Source organism: Artemia sp. Qi Xiang Cuo, chromosome 3, assembly GCF_049724085.1.
Source record: "Artemia sp. Qi Xiang Cuo chromosome 3, ASM4972408v1, whole genome shotgun sequence".
In the NCBI taxonomy this organism is placed as follows: domain Eukaryota; kingdom Metazoa; phylum Arthropoda; class Branchiopoda; order Anostraca; family Artemiidae; genus Artemia; species Artemia sp. Qi Xiang Cuo.
Genome location: NC_142796.1, coordinates 40,575,527 through 40,598,267, shown reverse-complemented (window position 1 = coordinate 40,598,267; position 22,741 = coordinate 40,575,527). Strand labels below are relative to the sequence as shown.

The 22,741-nt window shown below is 34.6% G+C and overlaps 1 protein-coding gene across 1 annotated transcript in view; it reads right to left on the bottom strand.

Moving 5' to 3' along the window:
• gudu (Armadillo repeat-containing protein gudu) overlaps positions 1–22,741 on the bottom strand; it is a 38,549-nt gene that overhangs the window by 4,957 nt on the left and 10,851 nt on the right. Inside the window, exons 3-5 of the mRNA XM_089086915.1 lie at positions 21,460–21,609; positions 19,270–19,419; positions 1,420–1,608 (exon numbers count right to left, since the gene is read on the bottom strand). Coding sequence (XP_088943041.1) covers positions 1,420–1,608; positions 19,270–19,419; positions 21,460–21,609 — 489 coding nt within the window. The remainder of the gene's footprint in view (positions 1–1,419; positions 1,609–19,269; positions 19,420–21,459; positions 21,610–22,741) is intronic.

Genomic DNA, 22,741 nt, shown 5'->3' with positions numbered 1-22,741 from the left:
CAACTAAATTAAATAGTCTTAAGCCCATTAGTACTTTGAAATAAAACATTCACATTCGATAAAAGTGATAAGGTAAGCTCTTGTGTAATAGCATTAGAAAAAGAACATTTACAGATAAAAACAAACACCTAAAAAATTGGGGGAGGGGTAATATCAGTGTCAGAGCCAATAATTACGGCTGAGAAATAAAGTATAAAATGTGGCGACAAGAGTAAATAAACACCTTTAGAATTTTGAGTTTTTAGCCTTTAGAATTTGCTAATTGGAAGTTTACTTTTATTGGTAATTTGGGACAGACTAGATTGCTTCGATTGAACGTGTTAACTATTGATCAATTGTTAACATTTGTATGTCTGTAAATCCTTAGTCGAACCATACTCTCATTGTAATACCTAAGCCAATAAATAGAATCAAGAAAAAACCTAGTTTTTCCTCGTTCAAGTGTAAGCAGAATCTTCACTTAATTGTAACTATCCTAGTCGACCCCCTGCTAGATTATGAGAAAGAAGTTTTTGAGCTAAGGTTAGGACAACGGGACCATCTTTAAAAAATGTCGCACAAAAAAATACAACAGATCTTTATATAATAGTCTTCAGAAAAACAAATTAGCCTAACATAGCTCTCTACAGAAATAAAGACGAACATTTTTTTCTTGTCATTGCTTCTACTAGCCTAAAACTTCATTTTGAATTAAAAGGACGGAATAAAAAATTTCTTAATGCTTAAAACCATTGAATTCATAAGTTTTTAATCTGGGCCATAATTATAGTCACTGGACCATAATTATTATATTTCTTAGAACTTTTCTTGATGGCCAAAGTTTTGGTGTCCTCCGTCTTTCACCCCTGTTAGAGTTCAAATGGAACCCTGACTGCAAATAAAATAATTAGAACATTAGCTCATGACTTTCACCAAATTTAGTAAAAACCAGACATAATCTATGAGCCCTTTTCCCTTACAGAGGTCAAAATGAACCCAGGATTTCTCCAGGACACAGCTAATACACTAGCTTTCAGTTCCCCCTCCCCCGAGTTCTGTTGTAATATCACTCCCTAATCTGGTAAGAATACAGATTATAAGATTCTACCGCCACCATTCCCTTGGTTCTTTTCAAGACGACTTCTTTCAATATTCTTCTTGGTCCAGTCTCTTTTTGCATACGAAATTTATAAGGATTTTGCTTTTGTATCAGGCTAAAGATTAAGATCTGGGAATTTCGAGAAGCTTTTACATAGAACATAATTTATAAGATTTCAGCTTAACATGGAAAATTCCCTGAGGTTTTTTGGTTTTAAGATAAGACTATTTTAGAACTCTTCACTGACTAAAAATAAAATAGCTGAGTAAATCATAATCTACGACATCAAATGCATAACTAAAGTTATTGGAAATAAAATAACCTCTAAAATATTTACCAACCGTTTTAGTCAGTCTTGCAAGCTTCACAATTACGCAGTGATCTATAAGTATGTCAAGAGCAGCTTTGTCTTTCGCTAGCTGACTAATAGCTCTGGTGCAGTTTAAAACAACAGATGACACTGAATGATCCAAGAGTACAACAAGTTTTTCCAGACCCCCTGCCAAGAAGTGAGATGACCGAGTCACTGACTGAAATAAAAGATAACAAGATAAAATTGTGGGTTTAGAAAGTTTTCGAGTTGAGTCATCCCTCTCACGAGAGATGAGTCTTCTACCTTTGTTCAACTTAACTTAACCTTGGCTTTAATCGCTATAGATTTTTTATTTGTGCCTTGATAAAGGACTAGGCATTTTTTTTATACATTTGAAAATCAGGGTAAGTATTAGAGACTTAAGGGGAACTGTGCTACAAAACTGTAATAATACAAACATGATGAGAGCTAAGGTGTGAAAGAATTCTCTTGTGAATGTGCCTGCTCCTAGTCATCTTTAGGTACAATAAAATATTCTCTCTTGTAGTAACAAAGAGCTATTATTCAGTACCAAATATTAATGTGAAATCATACTGGGCTGAAATGTACAATAGAGGAGAGAGGACCACAAATTCCTCTTTGATATAGACCACATGGCAAATGATCAATTGTTTGACGATGTAACATATTTTATGCTTCACGGATCTCAAGCAGCTGAACAATTTTCTATATTGCTGAGCTATTGAATAACTTATGACTACTCTAAGCCTACTTCTTGAATTAAACTGTCAATATTTCTCTTCTCATATTAACCAAACCATAAACATGACCATTCTAAGCTTAGTGGCATCGGTGGCTAGAACGACCTCAACAGAAATCAGAAATATTGTATGTGAGATAGGAAATGATTAACATAATCAGTGTTTGCTTATCTTGGTCACGGCTAATCATCCACGGCACCAGGGACAGCTTCCTCCTCCTTGAACAGCCCTTGCAATAAATCGTATGAAGTTTTTTAAGAACAGTTTTTTTAAGCAGCACAGCTTCATTCAATATATCTACTGATATTGTCTACTTCAAATTTATCATCTAGGGTGATACGAAATATTAGCAGTATATGAGTTGGATTTTATGAGAAAATCATAGACAACACAATAGCGCTGCCTAAGTAAAGAACAATGTTGCCAAAATGTGTTATTTTGCAATTTTTTTTTTTTTTTTGGTTTTTCAGTTTTATATCAGGGCACTCTGTATCAAAGGAGTTGTCGTAGAAACTTCAAAAAGTACTCATTCGATTGGAAATTAAAGAGGCTAGCGCCCTTTTTAATAGTCAAAATGATTGGATAGCACCTAACTCCCCTCCCGCGCCAATAGTTTCCCCAAACACAAGCAACCAAAAGTTTGAGATAGTCATTTTTTTTTCAATGTAGTTGAAAGGTCCTGAAATTATGTCTTTCAGGATGACAACCCCCCACAGCCCTCAGGGCAAAGGTTGTAAGTCATGCCCTGGGGGCATATAATGTTTTTATAGAAAGCGTTGTCGTAGAGGTCTAGTGCATTCTATTGAAGGGCTAGTCCCCTTATTAATAGTCAAAAGGGATCGGAGGGCATATGCCCCCTTCCCACGCCCTTCATTTCCCCAAACACGAAGGGTTCGGAAATTATGTCTTTGAGGATTACACCCACCCACCTCCGACTCCCACCCTCACGTTCCTCATGGCTAAGGCTTTGAATTATGCCTTTGGGGTGTAAAAGGTTCTTATAGAAAGCGTTGTCGTAGAAACTTAAAAAAGGGCTGATTCAATTGGAAATTGAGAGGGCTAGTGCCCTTTTTAAGAGTTGAAAGTTAACGAAGAGAGAATCCCCCACGCCCATCATTTCCTCATATTTGAGGAAATGAATATTTGAATATCATTGAGATAGTCATTTTGTTCAACGTATTTGAAAGGTTCGGAAATTATGTCTTTGAGGATAACAAATCCCCCCAGCCCTTAGGGCAAGAGTTAAAAGTTATGCCTTGGAGTTACATAAGGTTTTTATAGAAACAGTGGTCATAAAAACTTCGAAGGAGGCTCATTGGATTGATAATCAGAAGCTCTACTGTTTTTTTAAGAGTCAAAGTGATCGCAGGGAAGATACACCCCCCCCCCCCACACACACACACGTTGTATTGTCCAAAAATACGGCTAATAGAAATTTTGAGATAGCCATTTTATTCAAAATAGTCTAAATATCATAGAGCAAGGCTTTCGTGGTTGCAACAAAACCCAGAGCCTAGGGGCAAGGGTTGTATGCTATGCCCAGGGGATATTAAACGTTTTTATACAAGGCATGGCTATATAAACTTTAGTGGAAGCTCATTTGGTTAAAAATTGGAAGTTCTAGTTCTCTTTTAATAGTCAAAAGTGATGGGGCTCATTTGATTTGAATTTGAAAGTTATAGTACCGTTTTAAGAGTCAAAAGTGTTTTGAGACCAGCCAGCCCCCCCCCCCTCCCCCAGCTCATTATTCCCCCAAAGACATCCAATCAAAATTTGGATATAACAATTTTGGTCATTGTAGTTGAAGAGTCCGGAAATTATATTTTTGAGAAAGATGTGTTTTCCCGAAATACATAAAAAAAAAAAAAAATTGAGACCGTTATTGTATTCAAAATATTCTACAGATCGTATAACAAGGCTTTTAGGACTAAAACAAACCACCAGAGCCTAGGGACTAGGGTTGTAAGTTACACCTGGGGCATTTAAGGTTTTTACGGAAGAGATCGTTGTTTAACTTTAGAAGAGGCTCATTTGGTTGAAAATTCGAAGTTCTAGTTCCTTTTTAAGCGTCAAAAGTGATGGACGGCATTTAGACCTCCCCCCCCCCCCTTACCAGACGTATCTGATTGAAATTATGAGATAGTGATATTGTTCAAAATAGTCCAAAGAACATATAATAATGGCTATAGGAGTGAAACAACCCCCCAGCACCCTGGCAATACTGGTGTAAGTTACGCCATGAGGGTAGAAAAAGTTTTTATGGCACGGGCGGTCATATAACCATCAGACTTGGCTTGTTTGGTTTGTAATTTGAAGCTATCATGTCCTTTCTAATCGTTAAAGATTTGATAGCAAAGAGTCCCCCTCCGCTCAGCATTTCTCTCAACAACTCCAGTCAAAATTTGGAGATAACAAATTTTATGAATCGTAGTTGAAGGTTTCGAAATTTACGTCGGTGAGGATGAACCACCCCCCCCCCCCTTGCAGCGATCAGGGAAAGGGTTATAAGTTATGCCCTGGGGACATATAAGGTCCTCGTAGAAAGGGTGGTTGTATATGCTTTAGAGGGGACTCATTGCATTGGTAATCAGAAGTTCTAGTTCCCTTTTTAAGAGTCAAAGCGATCAAGCGTAGCTACCTCCCCCCCCCCCCCCAACCACACATAAACATGTCGTGTTTTCCCGAGGTCTATCCAAAATAGTCCAAATATCATATAACAAGGCTTTTGAAGTTGATACAAACCACCAGAGCCTCAGTGCGAGTGTGTAAGTTATGCCCCTGGGGCACTTAACGTTCTTATTGAAGGGATAGTTGTATAAACTTTAGAGGTGGCTCCTTTGGGTAAACATTGGAAGTTCTAGTTCCCTTTTAAGAGTCAATAGTGGTGGAAGTGAAGTAGCCCCCCCCCCCCAACCCAACAACCCTTGTTTTCACCAAAAGTGTCTGATTGAAATTGTACAATGGCAATTTCGTTTAAAATAGTTCAAAGAATATATAAAGATGCTTCCAGGGTTGGCACAACCCCCCAGAGCCCTGGGACAAGGGCTTTAAATTATGCCCTGGGGCATATAAGGTTTATATGGAATGGGTGGCCGTATTAAATTCAGATAGGTTATAGTCCCCTTGTTAAGAGTCAAAGTGATTTGAGACCCCCCCCCCCAAACCCATCATTTCCTAATGACAAAAACCCAAACAGAGTTTTGAAACATCGATTTTTTCCAGCATTGTTGAAAGGTTCAGTAATTAGGCGTAGCAATGGTTGTAGTAACATTAGTAGCATTAGTAGAAGTATGCAAATAATACCTTTTATTCAACCTTCCCTTCAACACAAAATTAAATTTTTTAACTTAATACCATCAACCGGTCCTGAGGCATTGCTGATTCGTCCTTTTGACAACATGCAAAGTGCGCTTCGATTTATTTCAATATAGCTTTAATATTGCCCAAAATTTTGCCTAAATTCCCTTAATTTTATTAGTAGTAGTAGTAGCACCAGTAGTTATAGCAGTAGCAGTATAAGTACAGTTAATAGCTATAGTTTTAGCTTTAGTAGCAGTTGCAATAGTAGCAGTAATAATAACAGTAGTAGTAGCTGTTGTTGTAGGAGTAGAAGCAGTAGTAATATGATGTATATTTTGCGTTTTGGTTAGTTCAACACCCCCCACAACAAGCGTTGTAAGTTTTAATTTCACGCACGAAACTGTTCCTAAGATATTGCTGACATTCCCTTTTGATAACCTGCATACGGACGGCAGGTTGTCTTCCGTAAAATAAAAATATATAGATGAGAAAATATTTGAGTTTGCAGAAGCTGGAAAAGGTTATATAGCTCAAAGTACCCTGTTTTCAAGGACAAGCAATTTAAACTAAATTCTTTGGAAAGTCTGAGCCAAGTTTTTCATCAGCAGGAAAGAAAGTAGTAAGTATAGACTGTCTTGATTTGTGGGCCTAGGCTAGGATAGGCTAGGCTATACTTTGATAAATATTGCTAGTTTTTTTTAATTCTTTTGGGGTTTGAGGTTAAAATAAAACCTTTCGTGGTACAGTTAATCATTTAAAATGATATTTAGGACATTAGTTTTGTAACTTAACTCAGAATTTAAAATATTCTTTATAAGGTTGAAGCAAGAATAAATTTAGATTAGGATCTAACCTACTTTGGTACATTTAAATGGATAGTTTGATCTAGCTTCTCAACATCCTATATAATGAAAAAGATTTAGGATCATTGAGAAAAAATAAAGACTAAGTTAATTTCTTTGGCAATTTAGAAGTTTTATATAGGCTATCTTAGGGATATATCCAGAACCTTTAGGGAAGATAAGGTGCAGTGTCACAAACATATGTGATGCAGTGAAAGAATATAAAACAAAAAATCTGATGGTATTTTCCTTTAAGCTTATTAAGCTATTTTCTTCAAAAATGCTGCTGATCTGTAATGCTACCTTGCATTTCATTGTCATTCCCCATGATTGGGTTCACTATGGGCTATTTAAGGCTGTTTGTTTTTTCTCAAAATGATAAAACTACAATATGACCTAAGTTTTGATTGGAATAAGTACAAAAATATTACAAGCATCAATGATTTGCAAACTTTTGTTTATAACATAGGCAATAGGCTATATATTTTAAATCATGGTTTTTAACCAACACTTTATTTACATTTCCAACATGTGAAAATTATATTTATGGAATTCACAACCGACAGCATACTCACAGTAGGCTACAGCAATATTTCCAGTGGTGTTGAAATATATTTGTATGGATTTATTGACACAGATAGATATATCAACTACCAAACATTATTAAGAATTTAAATGAAGGATAAAACCATTTAGTAAAAAGATTTGAATGACATAGTTGGAAATAATATTTGGTCATTATATCTATGTAATGTGTGATCTTTAAGAACTTTGTCAGAAAGGAAGGAAAATGTCATAGAAAAACATGAACTTTGAAATAAAGAAAAAAAAGAGAATAGTAAATACAATGTCATCATTTCCCCAAACACCTGAGTGTGGATATGGTCTTCAAGTAAAAGTTGTTTTTGACTAACTTTAGTTGGACCCAAAGAAACCTTAAAATTTGATACAAACACAACAAATTGTATTGTATTTTAAAGCTTCAAATCAGGACACTGAATATGCATGGTATTTTGGCCCATCACCAACATGTTTTAAGTGACACACAACTTTGATAAGCAAATGGAAATACAGTAGAGTCTATTGAGTATTTTTGCATTGAGGTATTATAGTAGTAAAGAAATGATATTAATTCAGTTAGTACCCTAACAAATGTTGTATAATTGGGTGTAGGCAAAGTACTTGTTTAAATAAATTTGATTTAAGGCACAGTAAATTTTAATTCTTTTCTAAGTGATCTTTGACTTTCTGTGGTTAAAAAATTCTTTTTTTGTTGCTCCATAGAATTAATTAGCTATGGAGTTCGTGCTATTGAGGAGAACAATTTACTAAATCTCCACAATATATTTTATGAATAAGCTGCAATAAAAATTGGGCTATAAAATGAGTATGTTTAAAGTTTAAAAATTGAAAAATTTAGTAATCATTGTGTTTTTTCTAGTTAATGAGCTTATGGAAAGAAGGGAGCTTGAGAACCTGAGAGACCACTATGTCTACCTAAAGAAAAAAAGGGAGATCTACAAGTGGATCTGGTGCTAGTATAAGCTTAAAGCCAGAAGAAGAAAATTGTGTTAAAAGAATGAACTTACTTTCGGAACATATAATTGAAAGGAATCATAAGACGACGGCGAACACTGTTAAAGATTAGATTATATCAGTGGAAATTTATTCAGAGTGTGAAGGGGGTGCCCACAATATAACTATGCTGAAGCGAATGATGCTGATTGTATTACCCTTAGTGAAGAAATTCTCATTAACAATCAAACAGATATCCAAAGTTCCCAAGCTTCTAGTAGGCAACAAATATATGTATCAACAAGCCAAAAATAAAACTCTTAATAGAACAAAGACAGTGTCAAGAGATCAAACAGACCTGAAGGAACAGCAAACAATTGACAAAAAAAACAGCAATGACCAGCATGATCTGGATTGGTACTTTCTACAATCACTGTTATCTCATCTGAATAAAGAACCGGATGACTCAAAATTAGAGTTGCAGATGGAGATCATGAAGGCAGTTAAAAAATACTTTAATCATGCAGTTTATTTTTAGTTTATAGACAAACTTAATAAAGATTTTTTTCTCCATTTAAGGTAAGCATTAAATTATATGAAAAAATGTCTAGTAGGTCTAAAAAAAATAAATATTCCAGCAGTATGAATAACTAATAATAGTAAAACTAGTGCAAGAGTAAAAACGTGATATAAGAAAATACTTTTGAAATTTCTATGGCTTTGTTTTGAAATGTAGTAACTGGTTCTAGACTTCTTTGAAAAAAAAATCTAATAGCTATAATTAGGTGTCTTAATTCTATGGGATATGGTGAAAAACCATGTAAAGAGACGCTTTTTAACATAAAGCCATTAAAATTGTGCAAGAAGACATGCCTGCCATGAAACTGAAACTAAAGAAAAAAAATAAACAGATTTAGAGAAATTTGTAAACTGCCATGCACTGCCCTTTGCCAGTGTTCACTTCAAGAGGTTAAAAAAAAAGCCTGAAGCCCCTCTAAAATGGCATCAGATCAAAATGAAAAGTATACTGATGGAGTCAGTATGGTCAAAAACCTAGAAAAAGGAAATCACAGCCCCCTTCCTTACACAACAAGGGAAGCCACTTTTTTGCAAGGGTAGCGCTAAAAATTAACGTTGCAGTGTGAAGGGAAGACTTTCGATGTGAAGGAACATAAACGTAAGACCCTTAAGATGAAACGTAACAACCTTAGGACTAAACATAACGTAAAGTCTTACGTTTTCAATGTGAAGGAACATGTTCACCTTCATACCTTTATAGATTGTGGATTTGAAACAGCCAGAAGACACGTTTAGTGTAACTAACGACACTAATGGGATTAAGTTGAAACTTTTAGGGAACGTTTAGGGGAGTTTCAATTAAACGAAAAAACTATATGCATGCAGGTATTAAAAGGGCATATAAGCAATATAGGACATATAAGGACATAGGCAGCAATGCTTTATCGTAGCTAGTAATGCGTATCATTGATATTTTTGAGGAGCTAATTTAATTGAAAATTAAAAGTTCTAGTGCCCTCTTAAGAGTCAAAAGTGATTGAAGGGCAATCAGTACTCCTCTTTAGCTCATAATTCTCCAGACACTTCCAATCAGAATTTTAAGACAGCCGAATTGTCTAGTAACTAAATCTCATGGTTTATTTGGTTAGTCAACCCCCCAAAGCTATATAATTTTTCCATTATGCTTAAAAACTAAATGTTGCTTTAAAATAAATCAAAACACATTGTTTGTATGCTGGTTGCCAATAAGAAATCTCAGCAATATACCAAGAACGACTGAGGGTATTAAGCACAAACTTTTGGAGCTACTTCTATCACTATTTCTGCTCACAAAATTTTACTGAATCAAAAGAGTGTAAGTGTATCCAGGATGTGAAAGAGCATAGATATAATTTTCTGGGAATGGTATTAAGTTTTATTTATCACGTCAACTAGAGGATATATATGACAAAATAAAACACTAATATTTGCATTATAATTTTCAAAAGGGTTTATGTTGTTTTAAATTGCTGAAAATGTTTTTCCAGCATAAAAATAGCAGGCCAAACTATAAATTCTTAAAATAAACGGAAACGCTCAAACTATTATTTCTTTTTCCCTGAAAAAGACAATGTCAATATAAAACGAACAGAAATCAATTTAAAAAACTTTTCAAAAATTACGTTTTTCAAAAAATTGTAAATAACTCCATTAAACCAAAAATGAACAAAAATAGAATCAAATAATTTACAAAGCATACAACTACCACAAATCAGCATTAATAAATAAATTTAACCCATAACGAACAGAAATTAGAATAAATAACTGAGTCCAACTCAAAACGAGGCGGATATTAACATGAGTAGGGTTTAACAAAACCCCTTTGCTTTCTGAAAGCCATAATAAAATTTACATTTTACTGAAAAAAATCAAATGAACGTGCATTGTCAGTTTAATATATATCTACTGATATTTATTTCTTAAAATCTTAATTGATTTTGATTTCTTAAAGTTGTAGAAGTGAAAATATTTAAAAGAATTTTTTCAGTAAAGTACAAATTTTATTTTTGCTTTTAGAAAGCATAGGGGTTTTGGATCCTACTCATGTTAATTTCTGCTAGTTTTGAGTTTGACTCGGTTATTTATTATAATTTCTGTTCGTTGTGGGTCTCATTTATTTATTGATAGTTGTATGCTTGGTAGATAATTGTATTTTATTTTCGTTCATTTTTGATTTAATGGAGTTATTTACTTTTTTTTTAAAGAAATTTTGTGGAAAAAGTTTTTTTAATTAATCAGAGGCAACGCTATAGCGTTGCCTATAGTAAAGGCTATAAGGCTCTAATGTTGTTGTTTTTTCCCAGAGGCACTTCATATGGAAGGGGTAGTCGTATAAACTTCAAAGGGGGTTCATTGAATAGCAACTCGAGAGTTCTAGTGCCCTTTTTAAGAGACAAGAGGGATCGGAGGTCAACAAGGCCCCCCACGCCCTTTTCCCCAAATACTTCCGATAAAAATTTTGAGGTGGCCGTTTTGTTAAAAAAAATTCAAAGATCGTATTACAAAAACTCTGGGGTTGACACAAGCCCCAAGGGCCCGGGGGCAGGCGTTGTAAGTTAGGCCCTGGGAGCAAATATGGTTCTTATAGAAGAGATGCTCGTAAAAACTTCAGAGAGGGCTCATTTAATTGGAAATTAAAAGTTCTAGTTCACTTTTTAGAGTCGAAATAAATCGAGGGCAATTAGCCACCCGCCTCACGCCCTTTTTCCCCAATTGCATCATATAAAAATTTTGAAATAGCCGTTTTTTATAAATAGTACAAAGGCCAGATAACAAAAATCCGATGTCGACACAAACCCCCAGTACCCGGGGGCAGGCGTTGTAAGTTATGCCCTGGAGGCATACAAGATTCTTATGGAAGAGATGCTCGTATAAACTTCAAAGAGGGCTTATTTGATTGGAAATCGAAAGTTCTAGTTCACTTTTTATAAGTCAAAAGTGATCGGAGGGGAGCTAGCCTCCTCCCACCATTTCATATGAAGTCCCAGAGGCACTTCATATGGAAGGGATCGTCACATAAACTTCAAAGGGGACTCATTCAACTGGATATCTAGAGTTCTAGTGCCCTATTTAAGATTCAAAAGTGATCGGAGGTCAACTACCCCCCCCCTCCCACGCCCTTCCTTTCCCAAATGAATCCGATGAAAACTTTGAGATAGCTATTTTGTTAAAAATAGTTCAAAGATCCTATAACAAAAACTCCGGTGTCAACACAACAACCAAGAGATTGGGGGCAGGCGTTGTAAGTTATGGCCTGGGGATATATATGGTTCATATGGAAGGGATGCTCGTATAAACTTCAAAGAGGGGTACTTTGATCGGAAATTGAAAGTTTTAGTTCCCTTTTTAAGAGTCAAAAGAGGTCGGAGGGCAAATAGCCCCCCTGCCTCCACGCCTTTTTTTCTCAAAACCATCCGATAAGAGCTTTGAGATAGCCATTTTTTTCAAATAGTTCAAAGATCGAATAACAAATACTCCGGGTCGGTGAAACCCCAGGGCCCGGAAACAGGCGTTGTAAGCTATGCCCTGAGGGAATATATGGTTCTTATGGAAGGGATGCTCGTAAAAACTTCACAGAGGGCTCATTTGATTGAAAATTGAAAGTACTAGTTCAGTTTTTGAGACTCAAAAGAGATTGGAGGGCAACCAGCCCCCCCCCCCCCATGTCCTTTTTTCTCCAAATGCATCCAATAAAAGTTTTAAGATTGCCATTTTGTTAAAAAATAGTTCAAAAGTCAGGTAAAAAAAACTCAGGGGTCAATACAACCCCCCCCCGAACCCAGGGGCAGACCTTGTAAGTTATGCCCTGGGGGCATATATGGTTCTTATGAAAGGGATGCTCATATAAACTTCCAAGAGGGCTCATTTGATTGAAAATTGAAAGCTCGTGTTTCCTTTTAAGAGTCAAAAGAGATCCAAGGGCAACTAGCCCCCCCCCCCCCCATGCCTTTTTTCTAAACCCACCCGATGATAATTTTGAGATAGCCATTTTTTTTAAAATAGCTCAAAGGTCGGATAAAATAAACTTCAGTGTCTATGAACCCCTCCCCCCCGCAGCCTTTTTCCCCAAACTCATTCGATAAAAATTTTTGAGATGGCCATTTCTTTAAATAGTTCAAAAATCAGATAACAAAAACTCCAGTGTCGACACAACCCCCCAGGGCCCGGGGATGAGCGTTGTGAGTGTTGTCCTGGGGGCGTATATGGATCTTATGAAAAGGATGCTCGTATAAACTTCAGAGAGGGCTCATTTGATTAGAAATTGAAAGTTCTAGTTCACTTTTTAAGAGTCAAGATACCAGAGGGTAACTAGCCGCCCACACACGCTTTTTCCCAAAACTCCTCTGATAAAAATTTTGAGACAGCCATTTCGTTAAAAATAGTTCAACGGTCAGATAAGAAAAACTTCTGTGTCAACCTAACCCCCAGGGGTTGGTTCAGGCGTTCTGAGTAATTCTGTGGAGGCATATATGGTTCTTATGGAAGTGATGCTCGTATAAACTTCGGAGAGGCCTCATTTGATTGGAAATTGAAAGTTTTCACTCACTTTTTAAGAGTCAATAGAGATTGGAGGGCAACTATCCCCCCCAGACACCCTATTTTTCTCAAACCCATCCGATAAGAACTTTGAGAGAGTTTTTTTTAAATGGCTCAAATATCATATAACGAAAATCCCTGGGTCGACAAAATCCTTCAGGGCCCGGGTAGGCGTTGAAAGTTATGCCCGGGGGGCATATATAACTGTTATGGAAGGCATGTTCGAATTAACTTCAGAGAATGCTCGTTTGATTTGGAATTGAAAGTTCTAGTTCAGTTTTTAAGAGTCAAAAGAGATTAGAGGGCAACTATCCCCCACGCCCGTTTTCCCCCAAATGCATCCGACAGAAATTCTGATATGGCCATTCCGTTAAAAATAGTTCAAATGTCAGATAAAAAAAAACTCCGATGTCGGCAGAACCCCAATGGGTCCGAGGGCAAACGTTGCAAGTTGTGCCCTGGGGGCATGTATAGCTTTTATGGAAGGGATGCTCGTGTAAACTTCAGAGAGGGCTCATTTGATTGGAAATTGAATTTTCTCATTCACTTTTTAATAGTCAAAAGAGATCAGAGGGCAACTAACCCCCTCCCTCCTCTCTGAGCCCTATTTTCCTCAAACACATCCGATAAGAACTTTGAGATAGCCATTTTGTAAAAATAGTCCAAATGTAAAATAAAAAAACTCCGGTGGTGACACAAACCCTCCCCCCTAGGGCCCGGGGGCAGGCGTTGCAATTTATGCCCTGGGGGCATTTGTGGCTCATATGGAAGGGATGATCGTACAAATTTCAGAGTGACCTCATTTGAATGAAAATTGAAAATTCTAGTTCAATTTTTAAGAGTCAAAAGATATCAGAGGGCCCCTAGCGCCTTCCATATGCCCTTTTTCTCCAAAACTATTCGATACAAATTTTGAGACAGCCAAAAATTTAAAATAGTTCAAAGGTCAGTTTAAAAAAAACTTCGGTGCCAACACAACCCCCCAGGGCCCAGGGGAAGACATTTTAAGTTTTGTCCTTGGTCCGTATACGGTTCTTATGACAGAAATGCTCGTTTAAACTTCAGAGAGGGCTCATTTAATTGAAAAATTAAAAGTTCTACTTCACTTTCTCAGAGTCAAAAGAAATCAGAGGGCAGCTAGCCCCTCCACGCCTTTCCTTCCCCAAACCCATCCAATAAAAATTTGAGGTGACCTTTTTTGTTCAAAATAGTTCAAACATCAGATATTAAAACTCCAGGGCCGACATAAAAGGGTCGGGGACGTTGCAAGTTATGCCCTGTGGGCATATATGGTTCTTATAGAAGGGATGCTCGTACTAACTTCGGAGAGGGCTCATTTGACTGAAAATGGACAGTTCTAGTTCCCTTTTAAAGAGTCAAAAGAGATCGAAATGTAATTAGCCCCCTTCATACGCCATTTTCCCCCGAACCCATCCGATAAAAATTTTGAGATAGCCATTTTGTTAAAAATAGTTCAAACATCAGACAATAAAAACTCCGAGGTTGAACCAAACCTATTTTTTGCATTGATATTGTTACTTTGATACCAGTTTTGATACTTTGATGAAAATTTGAATAAAAAGTTTGATTTTGAAATAAGGAATTTTGAAAAACTTCAAACTTTTTACAATCAAAAACGAACAAAAATTAATATAAAAAACTTTCCAAAAAAGAAATTTTTCAAAGAGAAGTAAAGGCTATTTTAAACTTAAGATCATCAGATACAAATACCTGTTAAAATTCAAACTCAAAACGACCAGAAATTACTATTAAAGAATAAATGAAACCCAAACAAAATAGAGACTATATAAACAATCATAGCAAAAAAACATACAACAAGTAATAACATAAATGAATAAATAGATCTTAAAGCGAGTAATACTTAAATTAAATATGCAAATCAAGCTTAAAAACAAAAAAAATATTTTGCTATTGAAGTATAAATGAAACTCAAAACGAACCAAAATTACATAAACAATTAATGTAAACAAACATACATTTAATATTAATGTAAATGAATAAATCAATCTAAAAACAAGTGAAACTAAAATTGAATATACAAATCAAGCTTGAATCGAATAAAAATCACTACAAACAAGAGTTTGGGCAGCGCCTCCTTTTCTCACTGTAAAAGTCTAAAACCTACTGCGTCATTGGCGCTTTACTGAAAACTATATATGTCTTGAACAGTCTTGGAAAGTACAAACAAAATCAAGTTGAATATCTGATATATAATGATATTAATTGTTGAAAGATCTATCAGTTAAAGATTTTATTTCACTGTAATTTTATTTACATTTTCAATACTGTAAAAACTGGAAAAGAAAATATTTGTAATATAATTTGTTTTCAGTGAAGCGCCTATGACGCAGTAGGCTTTTGGTTTTAACAGTTATAGGAAAGGGGTAGTATCCAAACTCTTGTTAATATTGAAACTATATTCGTCTTCAAAATTTTTAGAAAGAACTAATAAATTAAAGTGAATACTAGATGTATAATGATATTAATTGCTGAAAGCATATCAGTTCAAAATTTTACAGTAATTTCAATGTTTACTTTCAATATTAAGTGCAAAAGAAAATATTTGTAATAGCATTCGTTTTCAGTAAAGCGCGAATACCATAGTAGGTTTTAGACTTTTACAGTGAGAGAAGGAAGCTATACCTGAACTCTTGTTTGTAGTGATTTTTGTTCGTTTCAAAGCTTGATTTACATATTCAATTTTAGTTTCACTCGTTTTAAGATTGATTTATTCATTTGCATTAATATTTATTGTATGTTTGTTTGCACTGATTGTTTATTTAATTTCTGTTCGTTTTTAGTTTCATTTATACTTCAACATCAAATATTTTTTTCCTTTTAAGCTTGATTTACATATTAAGTTTAAGCATTATTCACTTTAAGATCTATTTATTGATTTTTATTATTACTGGTGTGTTTTTTTGCTATGATTGTTTATTTAATTTCTGTTCGTTTTTGGTTTCATTTATTTTTTAATAATAATTTCTGGTCGTTTTGAGTTTTAATTTTAGCAGGTATTTCTATCTGATGATCTTAAGTTTAAAATGGCCTTTACTTTTCTTTGAAAAACTTCTTTTTCGGAAAGATATTTTTAATTAATTATAAGAAATGACTATAATGTATTAAGTGTCTAATACTCACTTTCTCCCATTAGTCAGTACTGGGACTGGATTTCGTCTTCTTTTTTTATAGCTAGAAATTTATGGCTAATGATAAAAGTGACTATTTCAAAACTAACTACGACTGATCACCAAAATCCCTTAGCGTCGCAGAGTAATGAAATCATGACCCAAACTTACCATTTGGCTATCCGTATAAATTTAAAATATGTGTAGCTATCGGTTTTGCATTAAAAACAGGATAAGGTGATCCAATTTTTCCATTAATGGGAACAAAATTGTATTACCCTTTATTTTTCCAAAGCAGGAACCACGTGCTTAAATATTCAAATTCATTTTGATAAGTTTATCACTACAGCTAATCAAAATGTGATATAATTATTTATTCATATGCCTCTGAATGGATGCCCTTATTTTTTTTTACCAAAAACAAAAAGTTATGGTACTATACGTTTAACAAGCCCAAATTTTGACGGTTTTTTCACGAAACCTTGTATCTTCCATAAAATTCTTCTTTTTTGGTCTTTAAAAAAATTTACAAACAGCTATAAAATTTTTTTAGATGTATTTTTGCTATTTTAGAATGATTCAGACCAAAATTTTGGGGGGTGGTTCAAATCAGGTGTCCCCCTCCTCTCTGGAATCAAAAACGATTCTTAGGAGTATACATGTTTGGTTCTTAGCAAAGACTGTGGTGTGGAGCTAATACATCAAAAGAAATATCTCCCCTATTTTTTTTTACATGTATACTATCAACTTCTATTCTCTTAGCGCAACAGTTTCAGCAGTTAATTATAACCTTGCCTATATTGAGGCATTTACATTTATCTACATTACTTAACTGATTTTCCTGAAAAAGAAAAGAAGTAATAGGCTAGGCACCGCTTATAAATAATTTAAAATTTATTGGGTACTTAAACAGGCTCAAAAAGGCCAAACAGACCCAACTACAAGGTCCTAATGGCCAAGCCCCGATACCGAAAAACCGACCCTAGTTTTACCGTTATGTTCAATTTATTTGAATAGATAGACTTTTATTTCCAAATATAGCATATTTGGAAAGATAAGTTCAATAGAAGATGATAGTTCTTTTTGTACCTAATGAAAATTCTGTTTTTTAATCTAATGAGGACAAAGTTTATTGCTTCCTCGATTTGTCACAGTTTGTTAGGACATGGATATTCGGATGTTTTTGGTGTAAGCTAAATGCCCAAGCAAAAATATAGTCACAATTGAAAACAAAATCAAACATTTCATAGTAACAAACTCTAAGTAAGGAGCAACTCGGTCCAACAGTGACCAAAACTCTTTCTTTTTTTATTTTTATTTTTTTATTTTTTTATAACAGTAGACACACCAAAAGAATTGCTTATTTATCTTGATTCCAAAAATATAAAATTCATTAAATTTGATGTTACCCCTCAAAAGCCACAAGCGCGAGGAAATTTGTATGATTTTCAAAAAAGGAGATAACCAGTCTCTAAAAGTCAAGAATTCTTAATGAAAATCACACGATCAGATTCAACGTATCAGAGTACCCAAATGTAGATGTTTCAAGCTCCCATCTGCAAAAATGTGGAATTTTACTTCTTTTGCCAGAAAAAAAGATCATGGATGAGTGTTTATTTGTTTGTTGGTTTGTTTTGGTTATTCTTTTTTTCATAGGGATGATCATATCGAACCAATGACCTTTAAAGATGGAGAGAGATCTCATTAAAATGTAAATTAAAAGTTCTAGTGCTCTTATTAGGTTAACAATGAGATCGAAACACATGTAGCCCCTTTCCATGCCTCTTTTTTCCCCAAAGTTAGGCGATCAAAATTCTGAGATAGCCTTTTCGTTCAGCCTAGTTTAGCGGTCCAATACCTATACCTCTGGAGACAAACATAACTCCCTCCCACAGCCTCTAGTGTAAGGATTGTAAGTTATGAAATTTGCCCAATGTTTACATACAGTATTTGTTATTGGGATATGTGTAGACATTTTTAGAGGGCAGAAGAGATTTCTCCACAGGGGAGGTATTTGCCATGGGAAAAATTATCCACAGGATAATTTTCCATAGGAAAAATATTCAATTAGGGAATTCCGGGAAAAATTTTCGTGAAGGGGGGAAGATCTGGCAAAATTCAAAAAGCGATAAGAAATTAAATAAAAACCAAGTACTACTACTGAGTACTACTGCTCAGTATTAAAATAAAAGGACTACTACTACTACTAACAACTCACCGTAGCACCAAGCTGCCTGAGGCCAATACAGCTACGCACGCTTCTCCTCCACTAAGGAAAATTTTCCAGACAGAATCGTCCGCAGGAAATTGTCAGAGGGGAACTTTCAGCGAGATGTAACGATCCAGGGGGAATTTTCTGGTGAGGCGATTTTACGCGAGAGGAACTTCTCTTGTTGAAATTTTTCGTAGGAGGAGGATTTCCACGGAGGAGTGGCGGATTTTCCCTCATTATTTGAAAAACAAGCAGAAATAAAACTAAAAAAAACAAGGTTTGTCAACCGAAATTAAGGAGCATCTTTACAACTCAAAACGGAAAAAATTATTTCATATATCAAGGGGGCTTCCCCTTCTTCAATGCATCGTTTTTTGCGTTACAGTTTGACTTTTTGTCTGAATTTTTTTAAGAACGTATCCTGAAACACAAGTTTCGTTTAATGAGAATAAGAAGCCTTTTTAAACTACTAAAAACTTTTATTGCGAAGAGCGAGGAACTGAGGAGAGAGTAGCACCCTCGTATACGAAATACCATAATTTCTATTTGTTTTAAGTTTTAATTTTGCTCCCTACTTTCAATTGAATTTTTTCATAATTAATCGAACTGAGGCATAACTGGTACCCCAATTACGTATTTCATGAATGTGAATGAATATTTTAGGCATAAATTATAAAAGATAGAATTACAGTAGAATAAAAAAATATAATAAAGTGTAATAAAATGAAGAAAAAATGGAATTATCGAAGAGGGAAAAACATAGAATAAAAGCTTATTGAAATAACAATTTTCAAATTTATAGTGTAAATCTGCTAAAAGACGCAAAGACAAATTTTTATTTGACAAAAGTTAGAAACAAAGTAGTGTTGAAACAAGTATTTCAAACCGGTTTTGAACAGCTTTAATAGCACAAGTGTGCCGTTGAAATCAGGAAAAAACACAAATCCTTGATTCAACCATAATGCGGCCTGTGGATTAATCTAAAGTAAAGATAAATAACCATACCTCTGAGGCCATGCTTATTTTTGCAATTGCGCCAGCCGCCGCAGCAATTACTTCCGGTTCTTCGTGATTTAAAAGAGACCATAAAAATGTGGCTGCTTCTTCATGTTCCACTATTTCAACATTAACCTTATCATCTACAGAGTTAGATACCTAAAAATAAAGAGACTTTAACTCATTGGCATGGGCACCCAAAAGCTGAATTTTTGGGGAAGGGCCTGGCCTGGTCTAATCGGCACTTCCGATGCTTTATAGGCCTAATAGAAATCTCAAAAAACATATAAGGCAGAATCATTCAGCCAGTGGGGGGCTGGAGCCCCCCTTTTCCTCCCATATAGGCGCCCAAGCTCATTGGTAGGGATAATATGAAATGCATTGATAGGATATAGATTTATATATGCCGTATACGATACGTAATATAGTTATAAATAATATAGATTGCTATTTCATAAAGATTTGATATGATTGATAGGTCACATGGATGTAGGTACAAGCTTCAAACGCTATCGCTATCTAAAATCCACCATATTTCTAAGCCAGCTTAGGTCACCTGGTCGAACCACCAATACTCATAAATTTAAGTCATTTCAGGTCTACAGGATTTTATCCTCTTTGAAACTTCAAATTTTAGTGTTTTGTCCTGACACCAATAGTTGTTTCTGCTGGTCTCTGCTTAAGTTAGAGCCTATTTGAACTTATTTAAAGGTTCACGGACTAGACCACTAAGTTCAAGCCTTGTTGTCAATTGATGAAAAAAAAAATATTACCCCTCGTAGATTTTACGAGATTTTTAAACAAATCCTCACAAAGCAAAGTCATCCACAACTACTAAAAATTTATTTGGAGAGCCAACTCAACATTAAAATAATTTTTTAAGCTAAATTTAATTTCCGGTTAACATGAAATTTAAATAGTTTGTGACTTTTTTAAAGTTAATAAAATAAATTTTTTCATCAATTTTCAACTTCCCTATTTTCACCATCCCTAGCTTATAAAAAGCCTGAGCAAAAAATTTCCGCCGTCACTGTAAGAAAATGTAACGGATTGTGTAGGAAAAATACATGAAGAAGCAAAAACTCTGAAAGATTTAGAAAGAAATATTAGGTTTGAATTAAATTTGAGGCATTTCTTATGAGCATTTAATGATAAGGAAGAAAAGTTGTATTTTTTAATACTTACTTTATACTGGTAGTGAAGCCTTCTCATTACCCAAAAAATTACAAGAGCACAGCCTCACATAATAAAACCTTTTTTTCGTATGTAATTTGATTCTAGCAGTTATATACGGCAGATCCTAATGCCAAAAATTCTTCTATAGATCTTCAAAACCAGTTAATTTAAACTTTAACACCAGAAATGGAGGACAAAATCTTCAAACAAATATTTTCCTGTGATGAATTTTTAGAGTTGCTTCCAGTTTAATGACTTTAAAAGTCATTATAAATTAAATAAATTTGGAAGGTAAGAGTCAATGGACACATTTTTATGGTGCTGTCCATGGTTTCCTAATAATGCTTCCTCAGTTTCCCTGTTTTGGTTGTTTTAAACTCACCATCCCCCCTTCCCCTACTTAAGAAACCTCATTTGTTTTCATTAAATATATTTTTAAAGATATACGTTTGCTAGGATTTGGGATTTAGCGCAATTATAGCTCTTGTGATGTAATAATCATTGCTGCCCATAGATGAGCCTTGTTTAACCCCACAGTCAGCAGAGTATATTGCAACTTTAGGGTTGCTGTTGTTTCGGGATCATAATATTATATATATATATATATATATATATATATATATATATATATATATATATATATATATATATATATATATATATATATATATATATATATATATATATATATATATATATATATATATATATATATATATACTGTATGTAATATATTTAAATAATTATTCCTTGGCATAAGCTTTCACCCACCAACTCCTTACACCTTGTGTTTGTTGTTATTATTACTTTCTTGTTAGTAGCACACCATCGCAAACAATGCTTTTATTGAGCTAATGACTGATACTGTTTGTGGTTTTTTGAAAATAAATTATTATGTCAAATAAAATAGAATTAATTTCAAAGATTTATTGAATAAGAGCAATTACTGCGTTTTACTTATCCAAACCTCTCAAAGAACATTCAAGAAAGTATAAAAAGGTAATAAACATTTTAAAAACTTACGATCGTTATTGCTGCCACTATCAAAGTTGGGTTAGTGGCAGTGGCAATTAGTTTGATAACACTTTGAAGCACCTCGCCATATCGAAGAAGGGCAACAGACTCTTGACTGGTGGCGATTTGTGACAAAAGAATACAGCATGGAGCCAACAACTAAAATTCAAATATACTGATTTATACAATTGGCAAGTGTCCGTAACAAACAGGTAGTCGTAAACATGGCCGTATCAAGGAGGGTTATGAGTTTTGACTTTTGACCACACCCCCTCAAAATGTTTATCCAACTCGTAAAAAACACAACAAAAATGAATATAAACAAATTTTTTATGCGTCTCTTCAAAGATTTTTTTCCACTCCCCCCCCCCCAAAAAAAAATATTTTGTAACCCCTCCCCCTCCCAAAAAAAAATCCTGGAAACGGCCCTACTCATTAATCTGAACCAGTTACGTGATGCAAACCAGTGGGTAATGATTTCTCTAGAGTACTTTTACGGTCAGAGCCAGTTGATTTTCGGATCCTCACAAGAGCGTGTACATTTTATTTTGCTCATTCTTAAGCCTAGAGGTGAGCGATTATATTTCCATATAGCAACTGCCAAGAGCCATTCAGTTTAATTAAAAATTGAAAAATGAGGTACATAGTTTGGTAATTATACTGTTTTTTCTCTCATGGCCGGATATTCGAGTTGAAACTTTAAGGAATAACTGTTTTTTTTTGGGGGGGGGGATAAAGGGATCATATTTTGTGGTTGAGGAAAGTAGGCAACTATTTTTCAGATTAAAATTCGATTACACACAGGAAACGATGCCAAATATTTAAGCCGTTGATTTAATACTAGCTCTGGGCAAACTAAACTAAATTTATATCATCAGACCCTACTTTTTGTTTAATCGTATTTATAGGACCATCTAGGCTAGTAAACACTAAACATGAGAACCTAAGGTACTATTAAAAAAGTAATTTGTCAATGGTAGTACGCAATAAGATAACTTAGTTTTTGGTATTCGGAAACTAAAACGCTCAAGAGTATAAGAATACTCCTAAAAAGCTTAATAATCTATTAATATTTTTAAATAGATATTTAATAAATTATACATGCCCATTGACAACTTGATTTTACTAATACCGAGATTTAGCTATCACGAATTTAGGGAGTCAGTTGAAACCAAACCAGTTCACAGCAGAGATTTAGCTAGCTTGTAGAACTGGATTAAACCTTAACTGAAGCTTAGTCGGTTTGAACTTATTTAAGACCAGGCCAGTAGAATGTAAGGTACTATTTCTA